This window comes from Drosophila guanche, unplaced genomic scaffold (genome assembly GCF_900245975.1).
Source record: "Drosophila guanche unplaced genomic scaffold, DGUA_6, whole genome shotgun sequence".
NCBI classification, from domain to species: Eukaryota; Metazoa; Arthropoda; class Insecta; order Diptera; family Drosophilidae; genus Drosophila; species Drosophila guanche.
The window spans coordinates 3534315-3559187 of record NW_022995755.1 but is presented as its reverse complement, the minus strand read 5'-3'; the positions used below and the strand labels follow the sequence as shown (position 1 = coordinate 3559187).

At 46.4% G+C, this 24873-nt stretch overlaps 2 protein-coding genes across 3 annotated transcripts; one reads left to right on the top strand and one right to left on the bottom strand.

The window, feature by feature from the left end:
- Positions 1-8346: 8346 nt before the first annotated feature.
- LOC117589706 (insulin-like growth factor-binding protein complex acid labile subunit) lies at positions 8347-10590 on the bottom strand. Of its 2 annotated transcripts, none has more exons than XM_034281869.1 (2): positions 8890-10590; positions 8347-8816 (listed from the first exon to the last, which is right to left on the bottom strand). In XM_034281869.1, the coding sequence occupies exons 1-2, from the start codon at positions 10519-10521 to the stop codon at positions 8799-8801; spliced, it is 1650 nt and encodes a 549-aa protein (XP_034137760.1). In that variant the 5' UTR covers positions 10522-10590; the 3' UTR covers positions 8347-8798. The 2 variants fall into 2 exon arrangements, with proteins under 2 accessions (XP_034137760.1, XP_034137761.1); XM_034281870.1 differs by having other exon boundaries at positions 8781-8816; positions 8883-10590.
- Positions 10591-23315: 12725 nt separating this feature from the next.
- On the top strand, positions 23316-24092 carry LOC117589682. Its single transcript, XM_034281836.1, has 2 exons — positions 23316-23382; positions 23441-24092. The coding sequence occupies exons 1-2, from the start codon at positions 23332-23334 to the stop codon at positions 23936-23938; spliced, it is 549 nt and encodes a 182-aa protein (XP_034137727.1). The 5' UTR covers positions 23316-23331; the 3' UTR covers positions 23939-24092.
- Positions 24093-24873: the final 781 nt, after the last annotated feature.

The window sequence follows — 24873 nt, the reverse complement described above, 5'->3', positions numbered from 1 at the left end:
TCTCCCTGCCAAGCTTTTTTTGTGGCAGGAGGGTGTGTGCGTGTGTGTGTGTGTGTGTGTGCTGAGGGGGCTGCAGAATGTTAATAAATCTTATTTTTATCATTTGGCTATAAATACTGAATTTTTAGCTCCGGCCATGCTCAATTTATGGCCATTATTTATGTCGGAAAAGCGAAAACCTCAAACATGCTGCCACACTTTTTGCTCTCCCTCTGCCTCGACCATTGCTGCTTGCTGCTGGCCTGCATTGTGCATCCATTTTTATTTGTTGCTGTTTTGGCCAAAAGAAAGAAAAGAAAGAAGCAAAGATACACGGGCCATATTATTGCAATTTTCCAGTTGCTCCGCCCACGCGAGATCCGCAGGGGAAAATGGGAAGATGCCAGGAAAAGGAATGGCACAAAGCGAAAAATGAAATATGAAAAATTGCATTACACCTTAATAAACACCTCAGCTGGCGAACCACAGCCAGAGCCACACCGGAGCGAAGCAGATCGTTACAGGGAGTGCAGCGGAGTGAAGTGGATGTGGGAGCCATCAGGCAGGATCAGAGCTTGAGGTATGACCAAACATATCTCTTCCCAATCGGCGCTGCAGATGGAGTTCCAGTCGGAGTGGGTGCTGCTGCAGCTGTGTGTGCCCTGCAGTGGCCATAATGAAGATTGTCTGCGGCTTAAGTGGACGCACGTTGCTCGCCCGCTGGATGTGATGCTGTATTGCAGATGAGGTTCGGGATGGGAAGCAGAACTCGGGCGGGGGATAACCGCCCAACAGGTAAGTTCTGAGATCGCGATCATTTAGGCGCTCATCTGGCATAAAATTGTTAGAAACGCCCAGTGTGTGTGCGCCTCTGGGTAGGATCGGTGATGCTCCTCTCTCTCTCTCTCTCTATCTCGTTCCCTGCTAGCCATAACGTTTTTGCCATTAAATTAATAAATTAATGCGATCGTGCAACAGTCGATCATGTGGCCAGTTGCCAGCTACAGGTTCAGCCTGTCAGAATTCCCAAAATCTCAATACAACAAAAAGTTGATTCGTCTTTAATCACAAAAACATTTCTGGACAGCCTCAACCCAAAGTTGTGGGACAGTGTACCGTGAAGTGAGATTCTACTCCACATGGGCAACCCCTTATTGAATTGATCATCTTGTTTATTCTGGCTATACTTTTCGAACGATCTTCAGACACTGTGCTTGGAGTCTGGCCTGAAGAGCACATTGCACACTCGTACTGCCAGTACGCCGAACGAGCGAACGCTGGTCGTGATCGCAAAAGTGGGTGTTGCTAAGTGTTTTGGGGTCTCTTGGATGCTCGTTGCAGACGCAATGGCTTTGCTGGCCACAACTTTCGAGCGGCCACAGAACCAGTCTGCCATTTTACAACCTCTCAACCCAATGCTGGCCTCCCCACCGCTGCCTCCGCTGCTCCTCTTGCATCATTAACGCGGGGCAACGACAACGGCAAAGGCAACTGCAAGGAGAGGAAATAATTGCACGGATGGCACTGGAGGCCGTTCCCTGGATGCGGCTCCACGGTGGATTGCCGCGCCACGCTCTTTCCTCGCCTCGCATCGCATCGCTGTGTTGCTCTGTTAATTTTACAGCCATGTCTGATATTGCTAAATGGCTGTGAGTGGATTCGTTTAAGCACCAATTTTATTACCAACAAGCATCACGTTGCATCTGCATCAGTTCGTTTCTCTCTCTCTCTCTCTCTCTCTCTGGTCGCGAATGGGGCATGGCTCCAGTCTCTGGCTTCAACTCCAACTCCAGCTTTGGCTCGGTTTGTGGCAGTTGCTGTTGCTCCTGCTGCTGCTGCTGCTGCTGCTGCTGCCGCTGCAAGTGGAGAGATCCAATCAGGTTGCGCCTTTTTGCTTCAGTTCCAAACAGAAACAACTACAACCTCCACTTGTGGCCATTATGAGCTGGCAGTTGTTATTTTTGTTGCTACGGTTTCTTCTGGTTGTTGCATATTTTGCATTTTCAAGGAGGCTGTGGATAAGCAGAAATTATACACGACATACACACAGACATACAATGTGCTGTACATACATCTGTATTTACTTATATAACGAAACAAAAAGAGAAGGAAAAGCAACGCCCCTGCAGCTGCCATTAATCGTTAATCACTTTTACATTGCACTCAAATTATATATTTATTGCAGCCCAAAAATAATTGTTGTAATTTTTATTGCAACATTGAAAGGCCCTAAGCACAGAGTTGTTAGGTTCAAAGCTTGTTTGAAAATTATTTTAACTAGATCTGGGGATTTTTTTAAGTTTAAATACTAATGGTTACATTTATTTGGAGAGTCCTCTCTATTCAATTCAAACTGTCAATTTACAGATACATTTATTTATCTGACATTTGGCATAAATATTCAGCTGTTGTTTGTATTGCAATTGGCAAAGAGCAACTGGGCTAAACAAATGATACAGATCGCTGCTTTTTTTTAAGATCAATCTTTAATATTTATTGTAAGTTTAATTCGTATTTCCGGATTATTTATTGCTGCATATTGTTAATGTTTTGAGATTGCCATCAAATTGAAATAAATTAAGTTGCAATTTAAATGTATATTTAATAACAAATGAGATGAAAATATTTCTAAATTTAAGGTGATCACAAAGTTTGAGATGGTTAAATAGATTTTTAAGTGGGAAATGCTTGACTTGTATTTATGGCTGGCAGTTGGAAGTAATCCAATACCCAAAAATCAAAAAGCTTTGATACTTTGAAAATTAAATTTAATTATGTGGAATATATTATCATCTGATTGATGATATCGGAAACCTTACAATTTTCTCTACAGTTGATGGTTTTTCCTAATTTCTTAAAGTAATTCGATCAACTCCCAAGTCTAAACGATATGATAGGCGATATTTACAATTTAAATGTGGGAAAATACTCGTAGTGTTATGTAAAGTGGAGCTGATGCTACAAGTCCGATATGTCACCAGTGGGATAAGACACTAAATCTATACATATAGATATCATAAGTGCTAATGTGAAGTGACTTAATCGAAACTTGTCAATCAGCAGCTCGCATTACACGTGATTGGCTCACGTCGGTATTGGGATTGGGATTGGTTTCGGGCCTGGGCCTGTGCCTGCGTCTCGTTGTCCACTTGCTGATGATCCCGTTTATGGGTCGACTAACTGCTCCACTTATTCGGAATCGCGCTCTAGAAAGCAAATGAAAACTCATTGTTTGACGGGGCTCAGGTTACAGATGCAGCAGGGGAGAGTTCCCCCCCGGCCTAAAATCTCAATCCCATTTCCAAGGACAATGGACCACCCGCCGGGGCTTTGTTTCTCCTGCTCCTTCGCATGGCTGCGGAGCGGGGGGAGGTTATTTTTTTAAAGCCAGTCACGTGCCATCAACGACGACACTTCTGACATATCCGGCGGACCACACGCGCCGCCGACAACCTCCTTCTGACCCTCTCTCCTTGAGTGCCGGGGCAAGGCTGCTGGTGCTGGTGCTGGTGCTGCTGCTGCTGCTGCGGGCAAGTGTCAAGGCAGAGCAGAACAAAAAATTAGCGCATCACGTGCGTCTTCTGTGCCGCAATATCCTTTAACTGCCAGCGTTGTCCTTATCCTTATCGCTATCAGCATCGACATCGTCATCTCCATCGCCATCGATTTCGTTTAATATGTTAATCTGTGCCAGGACTGTGGCCACTTGCTCCCACCCTTTGGGTATCCCCTGCTGCTCTCTGTCAGCCTGTTCATTAGTGCCTCATAAAATAGGTTTTCCAGCAGAGTTTTCCACTGATATTGGTGGCTTCTTTACTTTACTTTTATTGAAGCCCTATAAAAATCATTGGTCCTGGTCTCCACCACTTAAACGAGACAATCAAATAAAAATCAACGAAACGAAAAAAAGGCTTTAAACACCCGTAAGAATCGGGTCCACTTATCGGTGGAATATGGCGGCGGAGATGGAGATGGAGAGAGCATTTATCTCAATGCGAGAAAGAACTAATTACTCCCCTGGAGTGGTTCTGCCCCCTACTTTCTCCCTATCTCCCGCTCCGCTTCGACTTAATGCCAGCGTTAATTGCCGCTCGCTGAGATTTTTCACTGCTTACATTTTATTTTTATGGCATTTCCCGGCATAAAAACGCGTGAAAAGTTCTTCCCAGTTGATCGAAATGACTTGACTTTGAGCCGTGTAACCGTTGACCTTTTTTTTAATGCTTCAACTTCTCACAGTAGTGGAGAGTAGCGGCTGAGTACCGACTGATGTCCTTGCTAAGGGTTTATGATCTGTGGATTAAGGGTTGATGTTATTTGGTGAACTGAAATTGTGAAGGGAGCTCGTAGAGATTTATGAAGCTATGATTGTCAGGGTTAAATGAATAATGAATGTTGATATAACTTGAAACTATATTTCGATTTAGGGTGGGGAAAATTATATGGAAATTATTTACTTATTTTGAACATTTCCCTGAAATTATCTCTAATTTTAGCAAAAATTCCTTAACCATAAATGTTCATTTAAATTTTTAGTGGAACATATTCCATTGGTAACAATTGTTATATTTAATTTATGATACAATTCTTGTCAAAAGGTTTCTCCGAGGTTCCTCAATCTTTGCCACAGGAAGACCAAAAAAAAAATGTTAGCGATATCAGTTATTATCCATAATGATTTTATCCCATTCGACAAGTGTTTAATGAAATCCTTCAAATTGATCTGATCTTAAATATCGCTGTGGGAATACTTGTTTATTTCCATCCATACCTCCACTCTAATCTCTGATTTTGTCTCCAAATCAGCTTCCATCAGATCAGGTTACAATTTGTTTATGTGGGGTGATTTCCACCTCTTTTTCTTTGCGAGTTTTTTATGCCTGGGTTTCTCACACTGTCCCATCCACATCCATCCACATCCATTGATTGCTCATTTATGTTCTGTCAAAGGAGGAAAATACTTTTGAATGGGCATATTGTGGCAGTCACTGAGGCAATTTCCCATACGCACACGCCCGTCACAACGGCCACACCCACCACCCAAGAGGAAGCACCCCAGCACAGCTTAGTACAAGTTGCAATTTCCACCACCGCACCACACCACCAGCCGTTGCAGCATCATCCATCGTGGGGCAGGAGCTGGAACAGCGGCCAAGGCTAAGCGGATATTCATTACACGAACCGCACGCTGCCACGCGCCGCCGCTTTAGCACCCTCTCGTCGATGGATGGACTTGGATTTGGACTTGGACTTGAATGCGTCCTTGGATGGGCTTACACTTTACATATGTCACGGATATCCCCGTGGGAGGGTTCTGACTTTTGAGCGGAGTCAACCCGCTGATCCTGTTTGCTGTAAATAATGCGATTAACGGCATCACGCAGCCAGCTTCTGATCCTGTTCACCCGCTCCTGCTCCTGCTCCTTGAGAATGGTGTGTGTGTGTGTGGGAGGGGGGGGGGAGGGGTTGTTAATGAGCCACTGAAGGAACTGCGCTCCACAGAGATTCCCGGATTAGTGCTACAAATTTGCGCCTGAGCCTGGTGTGAAATATGAATGAACGAAAAGGAATCTGAGGGAGTAGAGAAGGTGGCTGGCTGTACGGAGTTGGATGGGGTAATAATGAAAAATTATTGGTTTTGGGTTTGTCATTGTCTCTACACGTTAAGAGAGGCAGCTCCCCCCTCGGCCCTGGCCATTAAGGCGTCTTTAGTGCTTCACGACGTATGCCATTCACTGGCTTGGAAGTAATTTTTATTAACTTTTGCCAAAAGTGCACAAAATAATCGCATTAATGTTGCTCTAGCCCACAACCCAAATGGAGCCCCTCTGCTGGCCACGTGTGAGCCAACTGACTCAATGACTGACGGACTGACTGTCAGGTCGGGCCGTGTCATTGTCGTGTCTGTGCAAAGGTTGGGAAACGCCAGCGGGTCTGGCGCGTTTGCGTGCACTTTTGTCTTTGCCCAGCCGGGTGGGGCGTGTCTTGGAAAATCTCATTTTCCAGGCAGGCAACCATGGAGATGGAGAACTCGAAGCTCGAAAGCCAAGTGTGCGAAAATTTGATAAACGCCGACCCCCAAAAGGCGCATGATTTATGGATCGGCAATGCCAAAAAGGAAGAACCAACCCAAAGCCATAGCCATAGCCATAGCCATAGCCATAACCCAGGTCTAAGCCAGAAACCGCGCTAAAGGGGTGTGGGTCTGGGGCGGTGGGCTGGTCCACGTTTTCCCCGCATAAAGTGCTAAAAAAACGTTCAATAAAACCACATATAAAAATTGACTAAATACAAAACATGACAGACGGCGTGCGAGTATTAATAATAATGCGTTCAGCCCTACGGCCCCCGGCCTGCCCCGTCCCATGCCCAGTTCCAGTGCGATCTGGCGGCAGTTCCCTTCGCTTTTGTTGCTGTTGTTTCGTGGTTTATAAAGTGCAAAAAACGTTGTACTCTTTTTCACATTCACATTCACATTCGATAAAAATCGCATGATCATAAATTTACACTTTGCACAGCCTCCGCGGCAACGCCCACCCCAAAAACAAAAAAAATAAATAAAAAGTGGGAGAAATCGGAGTGCAGTCCGAGTGGGGGAGTGATGCGGCGCGGCGCGTTGCGGGGCAGCGAGATATACACGAAGCGGCAATGCGAACTGGCGGCCTTTGGGACGCGTGAACGATTGGTAAATTGTTGTGGTCAGACCTGGTCTTGGATTGGATTGGTGTGGTGTGGTGTGGCGTTGGTTTTGGCACGGTTTTGGATTGCCTTCTCAGGGGTCCTTTGCGATATGCTTTGTGGCAATTGTAATCAGAAATGCCATACAAGTGCACAGGGGATCAACTAGTGGATACTGTGTGGGGCAGTAATCAAAAATCCGTCTGCTATGAGTTTTGGCAGCCTCACTGTGGGTTCCAGCAAGTTCCCAAAATTGTAATGAAAATATATATATATAAATAAAATCAATTAAGCTACATGCCTCCTCCTACAACTATTGACAATTTTCTTACCACATTGCGATATCCACAACAATCACAGCATACTCAATCCGTACAGGGTATCCCTAGGGGGCATGAAAAACTGCATTTATTGCCTTTCGATTTTTTACAAATCGTTGAAATATTTTTCACAGAAAAGCCGCGTGCGCTTCACATTTCAAATGTGAATCCCCGGGCGAGGGCGGGGGTGGGCGTCCACACTGACACGCCCATTCAGCGCGCGGTGTGAAGTTATTTAATTGCCAAGCGTTTTGCGCGCGTTTTTAATCGCCAGGCAGAAACGCACTCAATCGATTATGCATCTCTCTCCCCCGCGCCGCTCTCTTTCGCTCTCTGTGTATGTTTTGCTGTCTCTCTTTAGTGCTCTTCCCACATCTCTGTCTGGCTTATCGCCTTGACCAAATCCTCTGCTGTCGCATAATTAATGAGCAGCACATCATTTGCATATTTCTAATTTAATCAAAATGATTTGATTCACATGCCCCAACAGTGGCAACAGCAACAACAAACAGCAACAAGAACAATGGGTAATCCATAGGCTAGGCCATAAAACGCCGCTGCTGCCATTGCCATTGTGTGTGTGTGTGTGTGTGTGTGTTTGTGTGTGTGATGCATGTGCATGTCCCTGCAACATTATAAATAAATCAAAATACAATTTCTCAGAAATTGCGATGCCCTATCAAAATCTTCCGAGGACGGACCCCCAAACATAAACACGGGGCAAAATTTCCACCCAAAACATGTTGATAGGCCTTCGGGGTGCTATGGAGGTAGAGGTAGAGCTGGGGGCACACTATGTTGCCTTGCGGGGGCGGGGCAAGTACCACGAGACGTCTACGCAAATGCAAACGCCAGAAATCCCAGAGGCCACGAGAGGAGCAGTGCAGCGCTGCACATGCACAAAAAGTGCCTGAAACGAAGGCGGAAAAATCGTTGTTCAGCTGGTTCGAGTTCGAGTAAATCCCCAACATATACCCGCCCTCCCCTTCTCACCTATGCAGCTCTCTTAACTAGAGCCCAGCAGCAGGCGCACTATCCCAAGTCCACATGTCCTCCTGTGCATGCCGTGCAATTATTTTGAACTTAAATTCGTATTTTGTTCGAATCTTGTAAATGGATCTTGTTTGGCTGGTCCGGTTCGGTTCGGTCTGCACTGCTCTGCTCTGGGCCAGGTCTTAGCCAGGTTCGGGCAAGTGGAAGATGTTTTTCGCAGTCCTCTTGTCGCTAAGATTTCATATGCAAAATATATACCAGCTTCAGAGACTGTGCGAGAGTTGCAGCCATGCGACTAGAGTATACCCTGTATGGAAAGCAGCTGGGGTAGGACTGAGCTTAGAGTTATGAAAAATGCGTTTCCAAAATCATTATCTTCTAGTAGGAGGCACTCAGTTCTATTTGATTGCTGTTTAATCTTGATAGCACATTATTGTGATGGGCTGAACTTCATTTAATATATACAAATAAATTATACCGCACGATTGTGCATGTACGAGTAGAGCGTTTTCCCTTCTTCTAAGTACATAATTTATAAACTAAATCAAATAATTGAAAGCGCTTTCCACTGCTGTAAACATTACTCTCCTTTCATTGCCTGTACATCTGCCGTAATTATAGGGTAACAGCCAAGACCAGCAAACAAGTTAGGCAGCAGCAAACGACTTGTGTAGAGTGCAACACGCTAGCTGGCCAAAGAGAGAAAACACTAGCGCTAAATTGACATCAAATTGACGTTTATTTGGCTAGAGAAACAGAAAAGGACAGAGAGCAAAGACAGCAGCGGCAACATGTGGCATGCTGCACAGCAGCAGAGATCCTCGCTAGCTATTCACTCGAGCTTTGCTGATTTTGGGAGAAAGGAAGGGAAAATGAGCATACTACGGCTGTGCCACCAACTGCAATGCTTGCCTCATACTTCAGAGTCCTGTTCGTTGAGGCGCCGCACGCCGCTGGCGGAACGTTCGGGCCTGCGCCATCTCTGGTATCGCCTGAAGCAGCCCTCCTCCTGCAGGATGCGGTAGAGATGCAGCAGGAGAATGAGCAACACTACCAGCATCGTGACCATGGCCAGGACATCGCGTAGCGTCCAATACGGATGAATGCCAGCCACCCCAGCCTGGTCTCGTTTTTGGGCAAGGACTTGGCCCTTGACCGTTGGCCAGTCCATGTCCAGCTGGGTGTTGTTGAAGGGAGTGTTGGGCTGTCCTCTAGGCGGCAGAAATACACCCCGATCCGTCAGGTAGGTGGACATTTTGCGGAAGAAGATGGCACCCCACTCGTTGTCGTTGAGGCCCAGCTCCTTGAGGCCTTCGTGCTGGCTGTGCAGCAGTTCGTAGTCCAAATCGTTCAGCCGATTCCCCTCGAGGTACAAACTCTCCAGATTCTGCAATCCCGCAAGGCTCTCGACCTGCACGTCCAGCATGTGATTGTGGGACAGGTCCAGGTGGTTCAGCCTAGGGGAGAGCAGCGGCGAGTCCACGGGCAGACGGCCCACCCGATTGTAGGCCAGATTCAGGTACCGCAGACTGGGCAGCAGAAAGAGCTCCTTGGCGTCCGCTTCGTTGCCGGGCTGGGGCAGGGCTTCAATGAGATTCTTGGACAGATCCAGGCTATCCAGATTCCACATGCCCCGCAGCAGAGTGTCGGTATCGTTTCCATCCAGTAGGTTGCCATGCAAGTGCAGATGAAGGACGGAACTCTTATCGGCTATGCTGAGATGTGTCAGCTCGTTGTTGTCCGCCGAGAGCCTGATAACGCTGCCTTCAATGACGAGACTGGTCACTCCGCTCCCCTCCAAGAACAACGTGTGGGCACTGTGCAGATGCAGCTCCTGCAGCTGTCCACAGTGACCCAGATCGAGCAGTCGCAGATCCGTAAGGTGTCCCAGAGTCGGGGGTGTGAGCACAGTCAAGCGATTCCCGTTCAGCATGAGAGTTTGCAGCTTCGAGTTCTGGCCAAAGATGTTGCCCGGCAGGGTCTCGATCTCATTGCCACTGAGGTCCAAGTGCAGCAGCTCCACGAGCGGATCGAAGGTGTTCTCCAGTATTTGTCCGATTCCGTTGGACTGCAGTCCGAGCAGCCGCAGGCGAGAGAGTCCCTTGAAAGCTCTCACGTGCACCGTGTGAATGGTGTTGTGGCCCAGCTCCAGCATCTCCAGGCGGGGCACCGTGCCAAACTGTTCGTCCCGCAGCACCCACAGATTGGTGCGCTGCATCTGCAGGGCACTCAGATTGGACACCGGAGTCAGGCTCTCTTTGCTGATGTAGTAGGTGCTGCAGTTGCGGATGACCAGGCTGCTGAGATACGGCGTGAGATTCAGCACCACCCACGGCACCGAGAGCCGGCTGCAGTTACTCAGGTGCAGCTCCTTCAGCCGCACAGCTCGATCGGCCGAGTAGGCCACTGATTGATCCCCCAGACTGCAGTAGGCATCCGGGCAGCTGGCACTCAGGTTAAAGCGTCCTGTGTTATCGTACACGGACAAACTCTCCGTCGATTTGGGGGCGTAGAGCAGCAGCAGGAGAGACAGGCACAGCTGTAGATGCATGTCTCGTCCGATTCAATAGGGTTTTGTCTGTCAATGAAAGACTCGCTTTGTGCACTGAGTGTCGAGCTTCGGTTCTCACTGCATCTGCGGCTTATCACGCCAGAGGGGAAGTGGGCAGAGCGGAAGAGTCATTCCATGTTGATAATAACAAAGCGTGTGCTCGAAGCCCCTGGGAAGCTTTTCTGATAAGCGAGCGAGCTGCCACAAAGTAGAGCTTCCTCAACAAGTCGCCAGCGATAAGTCAATGTCAGACACAAAATTGTGATCAGGCAACACGCTGCTGGGGTGGACCCAAGGCATAATTAACTTAATAAATACATATACTTAATAATACATAAATAAAGACAACCTTCCAACAAGTTCCACATAAAAAGGAGTTCCTCGCCAGACAGAGAGAGCGCGAAAGATATCCTTTAATTCCCTGCATAATTTCAAATCAGACAAGCGTTAAAAACATTTCATTATAACGCTACACAATCGGAATATTTAATGATTTAATCGCCCAGCCAAATCGGGCACAACAGCAACCAGAACGAGCCGAGGCACAACACCTAAGCAGAAGGATGAGTGCCACAGGCCTGGCCTGTGGGGACTGAGTCGGAGTTGCTGCAGTCTCGATAAACTGCTTCAAATTCACAGATTTTAAATTTAAAATCGTTGCAGCAGCAGCGGCAGCGGCAGCATCACCCGAGAACATGTAAAGGTCTCTCTCTCTCTCAAGATCTCCCATACCATTCTCCACTCCATTCCCAAGCTGACTCTGGCACTGGCTCTGGCTGTAGCTTTAACGTAGCTTCGATATAATGGCGCGAGTTTCATGTTTACAAAAAAGATTATGCAGTCTCAGCGACAACCACGACGGACCAGAGCAAACGTGCAGAGTTTGCCGAGAGCTGAACCTGGAGATGGAACCTGAAAACTGAAACTGGAGTTCTAATTAAACAATTCGTAGAATTTCGCGTTAATTGCGAGAAAACGACTTGAACGTGCTCAACGGATTGGCTGAGGCTGAGGCTGAAATGGAGTGGGGAGGGATCCAACCAAACAGTTGACACGTTCTAGGGGGGAGATTTCTTTTCTTTTTGTTTTGTTTTGTTTTGGCAGTGAGAAAAAGCTTTGTGCCTAGATCTGGTCTCATTATGTTGGCCCGCATCAGTTGATGTGAGGATGAGCTCTATTATTAACATAACACCACCACACACACACACACACCCTCCCAGACACGCCCCCTCGCAGCAAGCTCTACTCTAGACTGGGGACTTGGACATGTACATGTGTGGAGGATCGCAAAAAAGAGAGAAAACTCAATTCAAATTATCGCCAAACAAGATCGACAGATGTTCAACTGAAGCAACAACACACCAAAATGTAAGAAGGAAGATGTAGAGGCAGAGCCAGAGCCACAGTCAAAGGAGAGGTCAATGAGGTGCACCGACCGATCGGCCCCAGATCGATCTTCCTCCGTTCACTGACCAAAAGCAAAAGCCACAGCCACAGCCACAGCCAAAAGCAGTCGCACGTCTCGCTGAGCAAATACCGCCCTAAAAAAAAAGAAATACAACACAGAAGAACTACACTCGCGAAACCCTTTAATCTAAACCACTTTGGGCAATGGCAGAATGAAGATCGCCCCGATCCCGATTCCGATCCCGATCCCGAGCCGCCTCGATCATCGACAACAACGCCACGCATATTTCGCATAGCCCAGGCACACCTTTCCACCAAAGTCCGCCGAAAATGCTAAAGAGGGAAGGGAAGGGCAGGACAGGGAAGTGAAGTGAAGGGATAACCCCTCAAAAAGCATGCTCGGACAACAAAAGCATAGGAAAGTAAGGCCAAGGCACTCAAAAATATGTTTTTTCGGTTTGGTTTTGTTTCTCGGCAGGGTATGCTTGGGGTTATTGTTGAGGATCCAGTGCCAGAGCCACGGGAAAGGCCAGAGAGACAGCAGAGGTGAGGGCAACCCTAACGCAGCGCTACCGTCATCATCAGCACTCCATTCTTCTGGTCGATCATCCTCACTCGTCATCGTGCTCGTCATCATGTCCACATCCACATTCACAGGCACAGGCACAGGCACAGCACTCACAGGGTTTCGCCGCTTATCAGGGCCGATTAATCTGCCAACGCTGTTGCTGATAACGCCAGCAAATGGACGACCCTCTGCCTCTCTCTCTCTCTCTCTCGCTCCCAATCTCTGTGGTTAGAGAGAGCTTGAACCGAGCCTGGATCCTCTTCAGGCACAACCACAACCGCATCCGCATTATTGTTAGCCCAGTGCGCAGTGGCAGCCAACACTCATGTTTAAATTATGATGGCTTCTAACTTGCGCCCCAGCCACAGCAGCCCTCGTCGCCGTCAAATTCAATGTGGGCATATGGGTTACCTTTTCATCTCTCTCTCGCTCTCACTCTGTATATCTCTGCCTCGCTCTGTTGTGTACTGATCGTGTCAGAAGTCATGCTGCTGCTGACATTCCTGACGACCCATTGACAAATGCGCTGATTGAAGACCCATTCTTAAAGCGATTGGTGCACAGAGCGAACAAATGCCAGAGCGCCAGACAAGAAATACATCAAATGTTAAAGAGCATAATGCTTGAGAAATAAGTGTTTAAGATCGAATGGATAGATACTGAGTTGGATTTCAGTAATCTGGCTTGAAAAAATAAAACTTCCATGGAAACTTCTAGTTTCTGCTCTTCCAATTATTGCTTTAGGAAAATCAAGGTATAATTAAACATAATTTTGATGGCAGATTTAAGATCTATGATCTGCAGATATCTATAATAATAATTCAATTCCCATTGCCCCCCTTGGATATCTCTGAGCATAATCATACGCAAAAGTTCCATCTAGCAGATGTCTTTCTTCAAACAACAATTAGAATCAGAAATCATGCAAGATAAACCATCAGAGCAAACAATAGTTTCTGGTAAATACTCACAAATGATCTCATAATCCTATCGCCAGCAACATCTTTCACATCGTGTTCATCCTGGCGTATGCGTAACGTGCGCACTGTGTCCCCGCCAGCTGCGCCACCCTATCCCACACTCACACAGAGTCGAGAATATCTGAAAAAGATTTGACCGAGCTTCATTTTTTATTTAAACACAATCGCTGATGCATAATTAATTAAAAGGTTTTTTTCCCAACAATATTATTGTTGTCTTCTGTAGTGGTTTTTGCTGGCTGACTTCTCTTGACAACACGCCCCAAAAACGGTGGTCGTTTGCTTGGTTGGTTGGATGGGTCGGCTCTCGGACTCTTATCTTGTAAATTGAATTATGAAATCGTCAACTTGAAACTGAACTGAATGCAGCACAGTAAGCTAACTGAGAGCTGCTGCTGCTGCTGCTCCTTTCTGTCCATAGACTGGAAAATCAGTTAAGAGAGCATGACGACGACAACGACAGCTACAGCAGCAGAAGCAGAAGCAACAGAAGAGACGGGTAGCAGCTGCCCAATGACCAATTCCCTGCCCTCTCTCTATCTCTATCTCTCTCTGTCTCTATCTGTCTCCCTTCTTCCCTGTGTGTGTGAGTGAGTGAGCAAACAAAACGAGCATTTAACATAATCATATCATATCGTCGTATGCATCACATCGCTGCCGAGCAGAAACCACTTAAGTTGGTCCGGGCTCAGGCTCAGGGCCGCAGGATGGGCCCTGGACTGCCATTTGCATATGTCTTCCTCTCCTCTCTGCGCTCTGCCCTCTGCCCTCTGCCATATCCATTCAGAGGCTTGTTTGTTCGGCTGCACGAATGAGCAGCATTTAGGAGCTATCTCTCTTTCATTGCTATATTTGCTTGTGGCCTGCTTTTCATTTTGCCCTGCTGCAGGGCTGCCAGCCCATAGATGGTGGGTGCCTGGCCCCAGGTTAGGTGGCAACCCCAACTATGCATCCCTTGTCAAAACATCATCGGGAGAATGAAAAAAGAGAAGTAAATCTGAAAACGCTTTCGTCCGCTCTAATCAGAGTCACAGCATCAACGGACAGCCTGCTTGGGTTTTGGTAATTGAGAATATAATTACACGAATTACGACGCAGTCGCCGTGCTTATCTGTCCGTTAGCATCTTCGTTTCATCTCCGTAACCACTGCCGTTGACAGGGCCAAGTGCGTCTGAAATCTTTTGTTTGGTCACCGCAAGGCGCTTCCATGGCGCTTCGAACTGAACTGGACTGGAGCATGTGTCCGCTTTCACAGCGGACGGGGCAACTGACAAACGCAACAAGACACACACACACCGACCCTTTCTACAGATGTCCGTCTAGCAATTGTCACTTCCCAAAGCAATTACGCTACAATTTAAGCGTGTAAACAAAAAATTACAAAGTTGTTAGGCCAAAATGGCAACAGTACTGCAAGTCATCATCAGCCAACAAAAAGCCAACAGGCCAAAGAGGGCAGAGGCAAAGGCAGCTGTTGGACAGTGAAATTTTACAATTACGACTAGAATAATGTGTGGTTTGAGCAGTGAAGATTCCACATGAAGAAACACAGATTGGGAATGATATTTCAGACGTATTTGTTTTTTTCATTTATGTAATTCATTAAAATATCCATCAAAGCTTCCATCAGGTGCGCCCTCATGCAGTGCCTACTGTAGCTGACACACACCTAACAAGCCAGAAATAATTGCTGCATGGCTTGCTGCTGTCAGACATTCACCTCCCAACCGCTTCATTCACTTGCAGTGGGACACACATCATCAAACATTTTATTGGTCAATTGGGCAACAGTTTGAGTTCGAGTTTGAGGCTCAAAAACACAACACCTATGTACGAGTATGTGTGTGTGAGTTCTAACCCCTCTGTACGTCTGCGGTTGTTGTCACACAAGTGTTACCTTTCCAATAAATATTTGTTTACGCACAAATAGACTTGTAGAGCGCGTTAGAAATTCATTTGGGCAGTGGCAAAGCAAGTGAAGCGAAGCGGAGCCACAGGATTGTGGACTGCACAGGGAGAAATGATAGAGAACTCGAAAAGGGAAATTAGAGAATGATTTTTAGACTGTTGAAGTGAGAATAAAGACACGAATCTTAGGTGTAAGCCCACAGTTATTCTTACTGGAATTTTCTCATACTGTAAGCCTTAAAGTGTGCTCTTGTGTGTGTGTGTGTTTATCTACTGCCTTATCAAATTTAGATAATCAACGCTTCTTGTATTTGCCTTCATCGCTCTCGCCTGCTCTGCCACCGGCCACTCATGCGACTTGTTTGTCTTGGCTGCGGTGACCACACACACAAAATAATAACCAAAAGGAAACAAACCCCACAAACGAGCGACAAAATGTTTGCTTAATTTATCGCAGTAGCATCGCCCGAGCTTGTTTCAAAATTCAATTTAATTGGAAGCCCCCTAGTAGACGTGCAGAGAAGTATCGAGCCGGGCGGAAAGAGAACAATCTGGACCCCTATGCCTGCCTATTCATAATTTGGCATCAGTTTTTGTGGTTCTCGTTTGCCACTTCCTGCTTCTGGTTCTCTTTCAGTTCTCAGTTCTCAGTTTATATCTTATCGCAGCACTTGGATCGCTTGTTCGCACCTATTCAAATGATCTGGCGGAATCAGCAGCAGCAGCAGCAGCAGCAGCAGCATCAGGAGCAGCTGATTGACTCGATTCAGCCTAATCTCACCCAAGTCTCTTCTTCCTTTTTGCACACACAAAACAATCAACACAAAAAACGAGGAAACAAAAAGTGGAGTCTAGGTTATCAACCTGGGTTTTGTGGCCACCATCGGTCCATCACGTGTCTAATTTCTCGCTGCCCCAATAGTCCTCCGGGAGGGAGTCCATTGTGCTTGGACTGGCTCTTGTGGCTCTCTGCTTTTTCTCTCCTTTAGTTTTTGTTGCTGTTGGTAGCTGCTGGGTTATCTTGATGCTGGCGCGCAAAAATGTTTACAATTTTGCTGCTCACTTTTTTGTTTGTGGTTCTGTGGCTCTGGTGGCTCACAATGCCAGCGAAATTAAAAATGTTTCCAGTGGCTGCCCTGGCCTGGCATCGGACTGACTTGATTTGGACTGGTTGGGTCTGGTCTGGGCTTCATTTTTCATGTTGGTCACTCAATTGTGTTCGAGACACATGCCAAAGGATGAGGTCCAACAGTCGCAACCTTGGCACTGTGGTGGCAATGCGATGAAATATAAATTTATTTCAGCTGCAAGCTGTTGAAATTTCCAACAAATGATGGAGGAACTATTCATACAATGCACGGAGAATAAAGAAGGCTGCAGTGACAGATTCTCTCTTTGAATTCTACTTTAACAATCTCCAATCCCACTGCACTGCTCCACTGTGCCATCAGTCAGCAATCAGTGTTTTGTGTCAAATAACAAATAAATATCACGCATGGCCAAAAACGGCAATCAAAGTCCATCAACTACTGGCAACGGGCCCTGCCCTGGCAGATGCCAAGGCAGCGATAAGCAAACCAATGCCAGGGCCAGTTCGTGCCACACATCCTTTTGGCATCGCGACGAGTCGCAAAACATTTCGATCCACCGATCGATAAAGTGCCAGGCATTGTGCCATTCCAGCCTCAATCAGGGTCTAGTTTGAATGCGTTTTTGGGGAGCCCTGTCCTCGGTCTGCCAGGTCTATCATAGGCCATGCTTGGGCCCAAAGCGCAGTCATAATTATTTCATTATGGCCCATTTGTTTCATCCACAACTTCTGCTAACTGTTTGGCTGATGATTTGGGTCTGTGACTCTGCCACGATTGTGTCTCTGGAGTTGCCTGTCTCTGAGTCCCGCAGTCCGCAGTTCGGACTTTATCGATTGGACGCCATCTTAATTGTTTTTTGTTAAACACGCAGCTTGCCTGGCCACAGATTTTAGATCCCCATTCCCACTCCGATTCCGATACCAATCCAATACGGAATTCGGTTTCAGATTTAGGGGCACCCCTTCCATGCCCCTTCCCCATCACGCGTAGATTTTTCTGCTTATTGATTTTTCATTCGAATTTCGTCGTCGTCAGCCATTTGATTTATTGTTGCCCACTTAATTTGTTAGAGATGCTGTCCAGATATTCCCCCTGCACTGTGCCCCTGCCCCTGGACACCGCTAATTCGCTGTGGATCGTCTCTCGGTTGCCGTATTTGTTGGGTCTCTCTGGGAAAAAGTTAACTTCGATCTGAACTAGTTTGCCTAAAAGCGCTTAAACTGCGTTAAATGTTTGGGTGGAGCAAAATAAAGTCTCTTATTGGTTTAATTTGCATAAAGCGCCGACATTTAATGCTCTGAAAAATGTTCATTGCATGTAAGGAATTTAAAAATCCCTTGAGGAAGCTTCCTAGTCCCAAATCCTGCTCGATTCTGGATAATTTTAACTCTTTTACCCATTGTCCCAGAGGGTTTAATTCGCTAAATCCCATTATCATTCGGTTTCTGTTCGCTGTTTGTGGAAGGAGCCAGCATTTGAATGCAGCAATTAGAGACTGTTGCCAAACAGTGGCCGATGGTCGTCCAGGTGTGTGGTCACAATAGATGACCACACGAATGCCCCTGCCCCTGCTCCTGGCCCTTAGCTCAACCCCTCGCCACTAGAGAGTCGGACAATGGCAATTGTGGCCGGCTGAGAATGTTGTCATATGTCGCCTCTGTCGCTGTCGTCGCACGTCGGTGTATTTCATGTAAACAAATAACAAATTAAATGAAAATTTAAATAAAAGAGAAGCCAGCAGCAGCAGCAGTAGATACTCGTACAGAAATAACGATTTATGTGGCGTTGGCAGGATAAACCCAAAAAAAAACAAGACCCTCCCGATAGACGCCAGCAACCGGGGCCACAGCCCTCGTTGTTTTGTGGTTGATGTAGGCGAAACCCCGCTGATCGAATCAAATGAACTGAACACACACACACCCAGGCTTACAGACAGGACATAGAGCCACACAGCAAGGACGGCTAAAAGGACAATCAGAAGGCTGCAAGGATTTCCTCGATATATCCCATGGAAGAGGGTTGTCCTGCCTTCGTGTACGACTCTTCATCGTCAAGGCGGGTGGCACTCCTGGCCTGTAATTGGGATTTGTATTGAGTTATTATTTATTGCCCATCCCCAGGTGCCAGGAGCCAGACACAGACACAGCCTGAGACGGAGACGAAGACTGAGACGGACACCGAGACCTGGAGTCAAAATAGAGAAATTATCGGCAACAACTTTGCGTGTTGAATTGATTGATTTGCTTTTCCTTCAGCCCACAGCCAAATTGGACTTTCCCTCTCTGTCTTTGACTTTGCTTCATTGCTTCTCTCTCTCTCACTCTTGCTGTCTCTTTCTGTGTGAGAGTGTGTGGGCATGCGGGTCCTTTGCATGTCAATAGGTGCTAAAAATTGAGTTTCCAGCAACGCCCAGACGGAACCTGCTTGAAACTTAATTAACAAGAGTCGGCCTCGTCCTCGTCCTCATCCTCGTCTACGTGGATACATATACGAGCAGATCTGTGGCAACAGAAGCTATGCCCCATCAAAAGATAAACCTCTGACAATCACTCAAAGCTAGCCAGAGCCAGAGCCAGAGCCAGAGCCAGAGACTGTGGCATGGGGCAGGGGCATGCAAAATGCAGCTGCAGTCTGTCCGCATTTACATACTTACAAGGAAAGCAGCAAGAATCTAAAGCCAAAGGGAATGATGTATAAAAACACAAGAAATTTGACATGAACTGTGGAGATTTCAAGGCAAAGATACGCGACAAAAAAGATGCGACTCAGAACAGAAGAGAACAGAACGAGAAGGAAAGAGAGGGCTGCCAGCCGTTTGGCTCCTTGAATAATGGCGGCCTCAATCAGGACAGAGACGGAGACGCAGACGCAGACCGAGACCCAGCAGCAATTGTAAGAAAAACTCAAGAGCCAGAAAGAACTTCAGGCCAGGCCACAGAGCATCAAATAAAACACACAAGAGATGAGATGAGATGAGAGTTGAGGTCTGAGAAAGGTCCAAAAACTACCTTCTTCTGTCTACTGTTCCGCCGAGTGAGAGAGATGAGAGAGAACCAAAAGCGATTGCTAGATTTGATAAGCAAAATCATTTGTGATAAAATAAATAATTGAGTTCGTTTGCATATCATGGGAAAGCATCTCCATCTCCGTCTCCATCTCTCTAGCTGCTCAAGGTATTTCCCTTAACCAACCACATCCCCATCTGGACAGAAAAACTTAATAAATTCATAGGCACACACTCATAATTTTTACGAATTGTGTCACAGATTAGAGCAGAGACTCAGACACCCAGACAGGCACCCCCCACCCAACAAAAAGAAACGTCTTTAGACAGACTTCAATCAAATCGGGCTATCGGCGAGCAACTATCTCGGGTATGGAGCCCCTTCCTCGCAGCCCCTCTGCTGCACAAGAGAGGCGCACCTTCAATTGCGATAAGGCGTTAAAATTAATTATCGACTGGCAGTGCCAGCAGCAGCAGCAGCAGCAGCAGCTCCAGTGCGTTGTGCTGTCAAATCTTTATCGTATAATTGATTTCATAGCTACTGCGTTTGCTTTCAGCGTTCTGCGTTCAGTGTTCAACGTTCGCCTCAAATTACACGCCAAGGGGCCCAACAATTGGGGTAAAGCGCTACCTCCAACAAAAACAAAACAAAACCCAACAAAAACACGGGAGGGAGAACCATCAAAAGACAACAACAAATCAACATCATGATAAGAAACTGTGATTTTTATTTTTGAAAACTGATTTTTGATTTCCTGTACAATTTTGATTAAAAACTCTGCCCCAGAAGCACACTCATAGCCGCACCCCCCCGTGTACCCCGACACTCTCCCTCTTTCTTCGTGTCTGTCAGGTTGTCTTCGTTGTGGCACCTTCCCATTTCGCCCCGCCACGAACTGAACGGCTGAAAGACAAATTGAAAACAAAGTCTAATCAGTTGAGCAATTGAGCAATTTTAAATACCACTTACTTACCGGATTAGGAGGTATACATACTCGTAGTTCTAGTACTCTAACTCAGATCAACACATCAAGAGGTTTAGTTGCTAGAAAATGTATTTAATATAAATATTATTATTTTGATTGAGTATGGAATGAAAGTAGGGATTTAGCTATGCAATGAAGGATTAATTCAGTTACAGAATCGATTTTCCATTGGAGTGAAGCGGTTAGAAGAGTCGCTGTTATTACAGAATCTCTGGGCAAAACTACCAGTAATATTAATTAAGAGTTGGCAAAAAGTATCCTCTCTCAGAGCCTCTACTTAACTCTCTCTCTCCTCCCATTCATTGTACGACATCAACAAAGTTTCTTTGCCTCTTCCAAGGTACTTCCCCTGTCGACTACATGGCCATTCCTTTCGAAGTGTTGCCTATAATTTTCTTTGTTGCTTTTTCTAGCATTGTTAAAAGCGAGTTTTTGGGAAATCTAATCACTGACAAGCTATGGCTGTCTGTATTTGATAGATAGTTGCTGATGGCACCCTTTCCCCACCGAAAATAAAAAGAGTAAAGCAAGTTTGGGGCGAGAGCTTGAAATTGATTCGGACTGGGTTGGGAAATACTTTCAGATTTGGCAGCCGATAGCTGCCTCATGCAAGGTGCCAGTTAGTGCCGTGTTTCATGGATCGAATATTGGTTCCACTGTCATTATACCCAGTCCCTTCATATTCCACCCCTTCCTGAGCTTTCCACTTGAACAGACCACCATGTGTCGGGGCTGCTCTGCTCCTTTTTACCCCAGGCGAACCTCCTCCTCTGGCTCCTGCTCCTGCTGCTGCTGCTGCTCTGTCTCCAGTTCATTCTCTCGGCCTTTTGTGTCTGGCGTAATTAAAACTTAAAACGCTTTTTGTTTTGCAAGCAGCACTTGAACCATTGTTCTCCACCCCACCAAAAAACCCACAACCAGCCACCCCCTCGGTTAAAGAAAAAGGGGGAGGATGGAAAAAAAAGTATCTCAAGTGTTCCCATTGTGGAAATTCCAATAGAGAGCGTGCGACTTCTTTGCTACATAAAAGAGTGACCCCCCCTCCACACAATTGTTGAAAACTTTTTACATTGCAGACCACCCGGTAGGAGTTCAGTAAGGAGCAGCAGCAGCATAGCGGGATCAGGACCTATACCACCACTTGGTGTACGAGGTTCAAGTGCGGCACGAAGCGCGTGCCCTGGCACGGGCCCTTCAAGTGCGCCAATATGTTGCAACTTCGAGACTCTGGCACATGCCAAGGCAAGGCTGCCAGGATGCCAGCACACTTACATGGTTCGTATGCACCTCGTATGTGAATGCAGCGAATGCCAGCCTTATGGTAAAAGCTTTTTTGAATCAATAAATTTGAACAATCTTGAAGTTCAGCAGAAGAGAAGTAAGTTCTGGGTTGGCTATTGCGAGTTTTGGATGTGAAATGTACCAAATATATGTATATAATATATGTATATTTCTGCTTCGAGGTTCTCTCTCCTTTGTAATAACTATAATTCCTATTGGAACAAAATTTGTTCATTCGCTGGACTACCTGCAATGTCCTGGAATGCGCCTGCACCTGTAACCCTAGCCAGTGCATAAATCATCAATGTAACTGCAGCCAGGTTAGGGTTCAGGGCCAAATAGAAATCTACCAAAATAAACGCCCGCAGAGCAGAGTTCGTTTCTCTTGGCCCTTTCGCCTACGCCCTCCTTTACCCCTGCCTGCCTTCGTCTACGTCTTCGTGCCTCTATCTCCCTCTCTATCTATCACCCTGTTCCAGGGGCCTGTGACGAAATATTTAGTCGAAAATATTGTCCCTAATGCTGGCGCCAGACAAGTCTTATGCTGATGATGATGACAGACTCAGGCACCGTACACAAAACAAATCCAACCTGTCACACTAACGACTTCTGCGAAGACAATGGCCTGGCTGGGTCTGTTCTGGTTCGGCCTGCTCTCTGCTCTCTCTACTCTCTGTGGCCTGTAGTTCGCTTTGGCTTTGTCTATAAGCCAAAAGTGTTGCACTAGTTTCGGAAGATTTTACTGTGAGACAAAGGGCCCGGGGATCTGCATGGCTTTTGTGTTCCGTTCGCGTTTGGTTCGGTTCGGTTCGGTTCGGCTGCTGTGTGCATATTGTGTATACATTTTATGGTGCAATTCCTTTGTCCTCGCAGCGCCGAAGGCAGGCCAATATTTTTATTGCCCGCTTCTGCCAGAACTATCTATGGTTGTACTCGTATATGAAATGTACAAATAGCTGCCGCTAAGAGTTATGACCCGGCGCCTAGCAGCTCATCCCTCGCCAACAAAAGGCTGTGAAAATCAGTTTTCGCCTGGCGGGGATGGTATGTATGTAAAGGTATGGCATGGGATATGATGTCATGTAGCGATCGTGGCCCGACAGCATCAATTCTCGATCTACACAAACGTGTAGTCAAGTGGCGCATGCAGTTCAAAGGGATAAGCTGTAAAAGTAGTGAAGATGGGGGAAATTATTGGTCGTTATGATGTGGATCCACGATACGCTTTTGGGTTACTTTTAGTGGGTTGATCTTCACAGAAGGCACACTTCAACGTACTTCAGTTTCAATGTTTTCTTGCTATTTATTTTCGAATTCAATCACTCCGATTTCAGGTGTGCCTCGAGCTGTTCCACTTCTTTAACTGAGATCTGTTGATCGCATGAGCTCGTACTGAACTTGCTTGACACGTTTCTAGTCATGTTTGATGTACAGATTCAAATACATTGTAAAATTAGAAAAACAAAGTAATTAAAGTAGGTTTGCAATTTATTTAATTTCATTGTAACACCTATATGTACGATTATGTATGTATAAACCTATAAAAGATGTTAAGCCAAACCAATTCGTTCAGTTCGTGCAACCATGTCGCAGTTGATTTTGTGCATTTTTATTTTGCTCTTTTCCAAGGCATACGTAAGAGTGGCTATAGCTAATCCTTCATGTATAATCCATGTTCTGTTGTAACCTCCAGATGCTTTTAATACCTGAAGCTTACGATGCCCGTTTGGTGTCCTTCATCTCGTTGAGTGAAGGCGGTGTTTGGGATGTCAGTAAAGTGCGCATCGCAGGACGGGAGCGCAAGTTGAATGGATCAATCAGCATACTGGAAGATCTGGACGATGAACAGTTCTCATTCTACGCTGAGGCATACACCGATCGAGAGGGTAGTGGCAGATACAAGAAGCTTCCCTACACCATGCCCATGACACCCATCTGCAAGGGCTTCAATATGTATCTGCCATACTTTGCGGACAGTGCCAAGTTCGGTGTAAACATTGATTTTCCCGTCGATCATCCGCCGTGTCCCTTGCCAAAGGGCACTTATTATCTAAAGGATATTCTGCTGAACACGTCCAAGTGGCCTTCCCTAATGCCACGAGGTTACATGAAGGGCGTTGCGTATTTCTTCAAGAATGGCGAAAATGCCGGGGTCGTCCAGGTAACTACCCATGTGGTGGATCGAGATTAGTGAGGCCCCAAAACGGAACAGGATTCGTATGATCTCACTGCAGATTTCTCACTTTTCCACATACTATCCCTCTCCTAATCACCGGAAATCCAAACGATTGTCTAAGTTATCTTGTAAGTCTGCGCATGATCTACCTATGTTTCAATACAGAACTTATCAGTGTGTTTAGTGACCGAAATAATGTAAAAATTGATACATAATCCCACAGATTTTTAGCTATCAAGATCTGCCAAGTGCCAAAAACACTTTGAACATTTTCAGGAATCCCCACAATTGTGAGTGGCAAAAGATTAGCATATCTTGCCGCTATCCGATCTGCCATACGATCTGCTGTCGTAGACAGTTCGGCTGGCTAGAGATCAGAGACAGCAGCCGCCAACACCTCCACTCCTCCAACTATGCCCATCGATTCAGCTGCATTGATAGCCAAAGGCAGCGATTATAGTTGAAATGATTTCCAGCGAAATCTGATATGCTTTCGGCTTTGACCCATTTTCCAAGGGCCAGAATCAATGCCGGAGATTGCGATATGATCACTTGTCCGATCGGCAATCTACAGAACTCGAGATCAGCAGAGAAGAAAGGATCGGATCGGATCGGACTGGACCGGACCGGACCGTACCGGTGATGATGTGCACATTTTCTGCTAATCCTTCCTCGGCTCGGATTGGTTCGGCTAACGCCCAGCACAGACAGAGACGCAGACAGAGTCCGAGACGATTGCCTGTCGCCGTTGTGGCTTTATGCTAATGATCGGTTCAACAGGGCCAGGACTAGCCAAAAACTAGGCCAGAACCAGGCCATGGTGGGAGGGGTGGGGGAGGACCGCAGCGTTAAAACCACTCATGGCTCATTGTCCGGCGATTGTTCCGTCAAAACCGAAACTAAAGAAGAAACCAACAAATTGTTGCAGTTGCAGTTGCAGTTCGCCTAAA

Coding starts and splice junctions, on each gene's coding strand:
- LOC117589706 (XM_034281869.1), bottom strand. CDS start 10,521: ATGCATCTACAGCTGTGCCTGTCTCTCCTGCTGCTGCTCTACGCCCCC.
- LOC117589682 (XM_034281836.1), top strand. CDS start 23,332: ATGTCGCAGTTGATTTTGTGCATTTTTATTTTGCTCTTTTCCAAGGCA. Junction 23,383..23,440: donor TGCTCTTTTCCAAGGCATAC/GTAAGAGTGGCT, acceptor TGTAACCTCCAG/ATGCTTTTAATACCTGAAGC.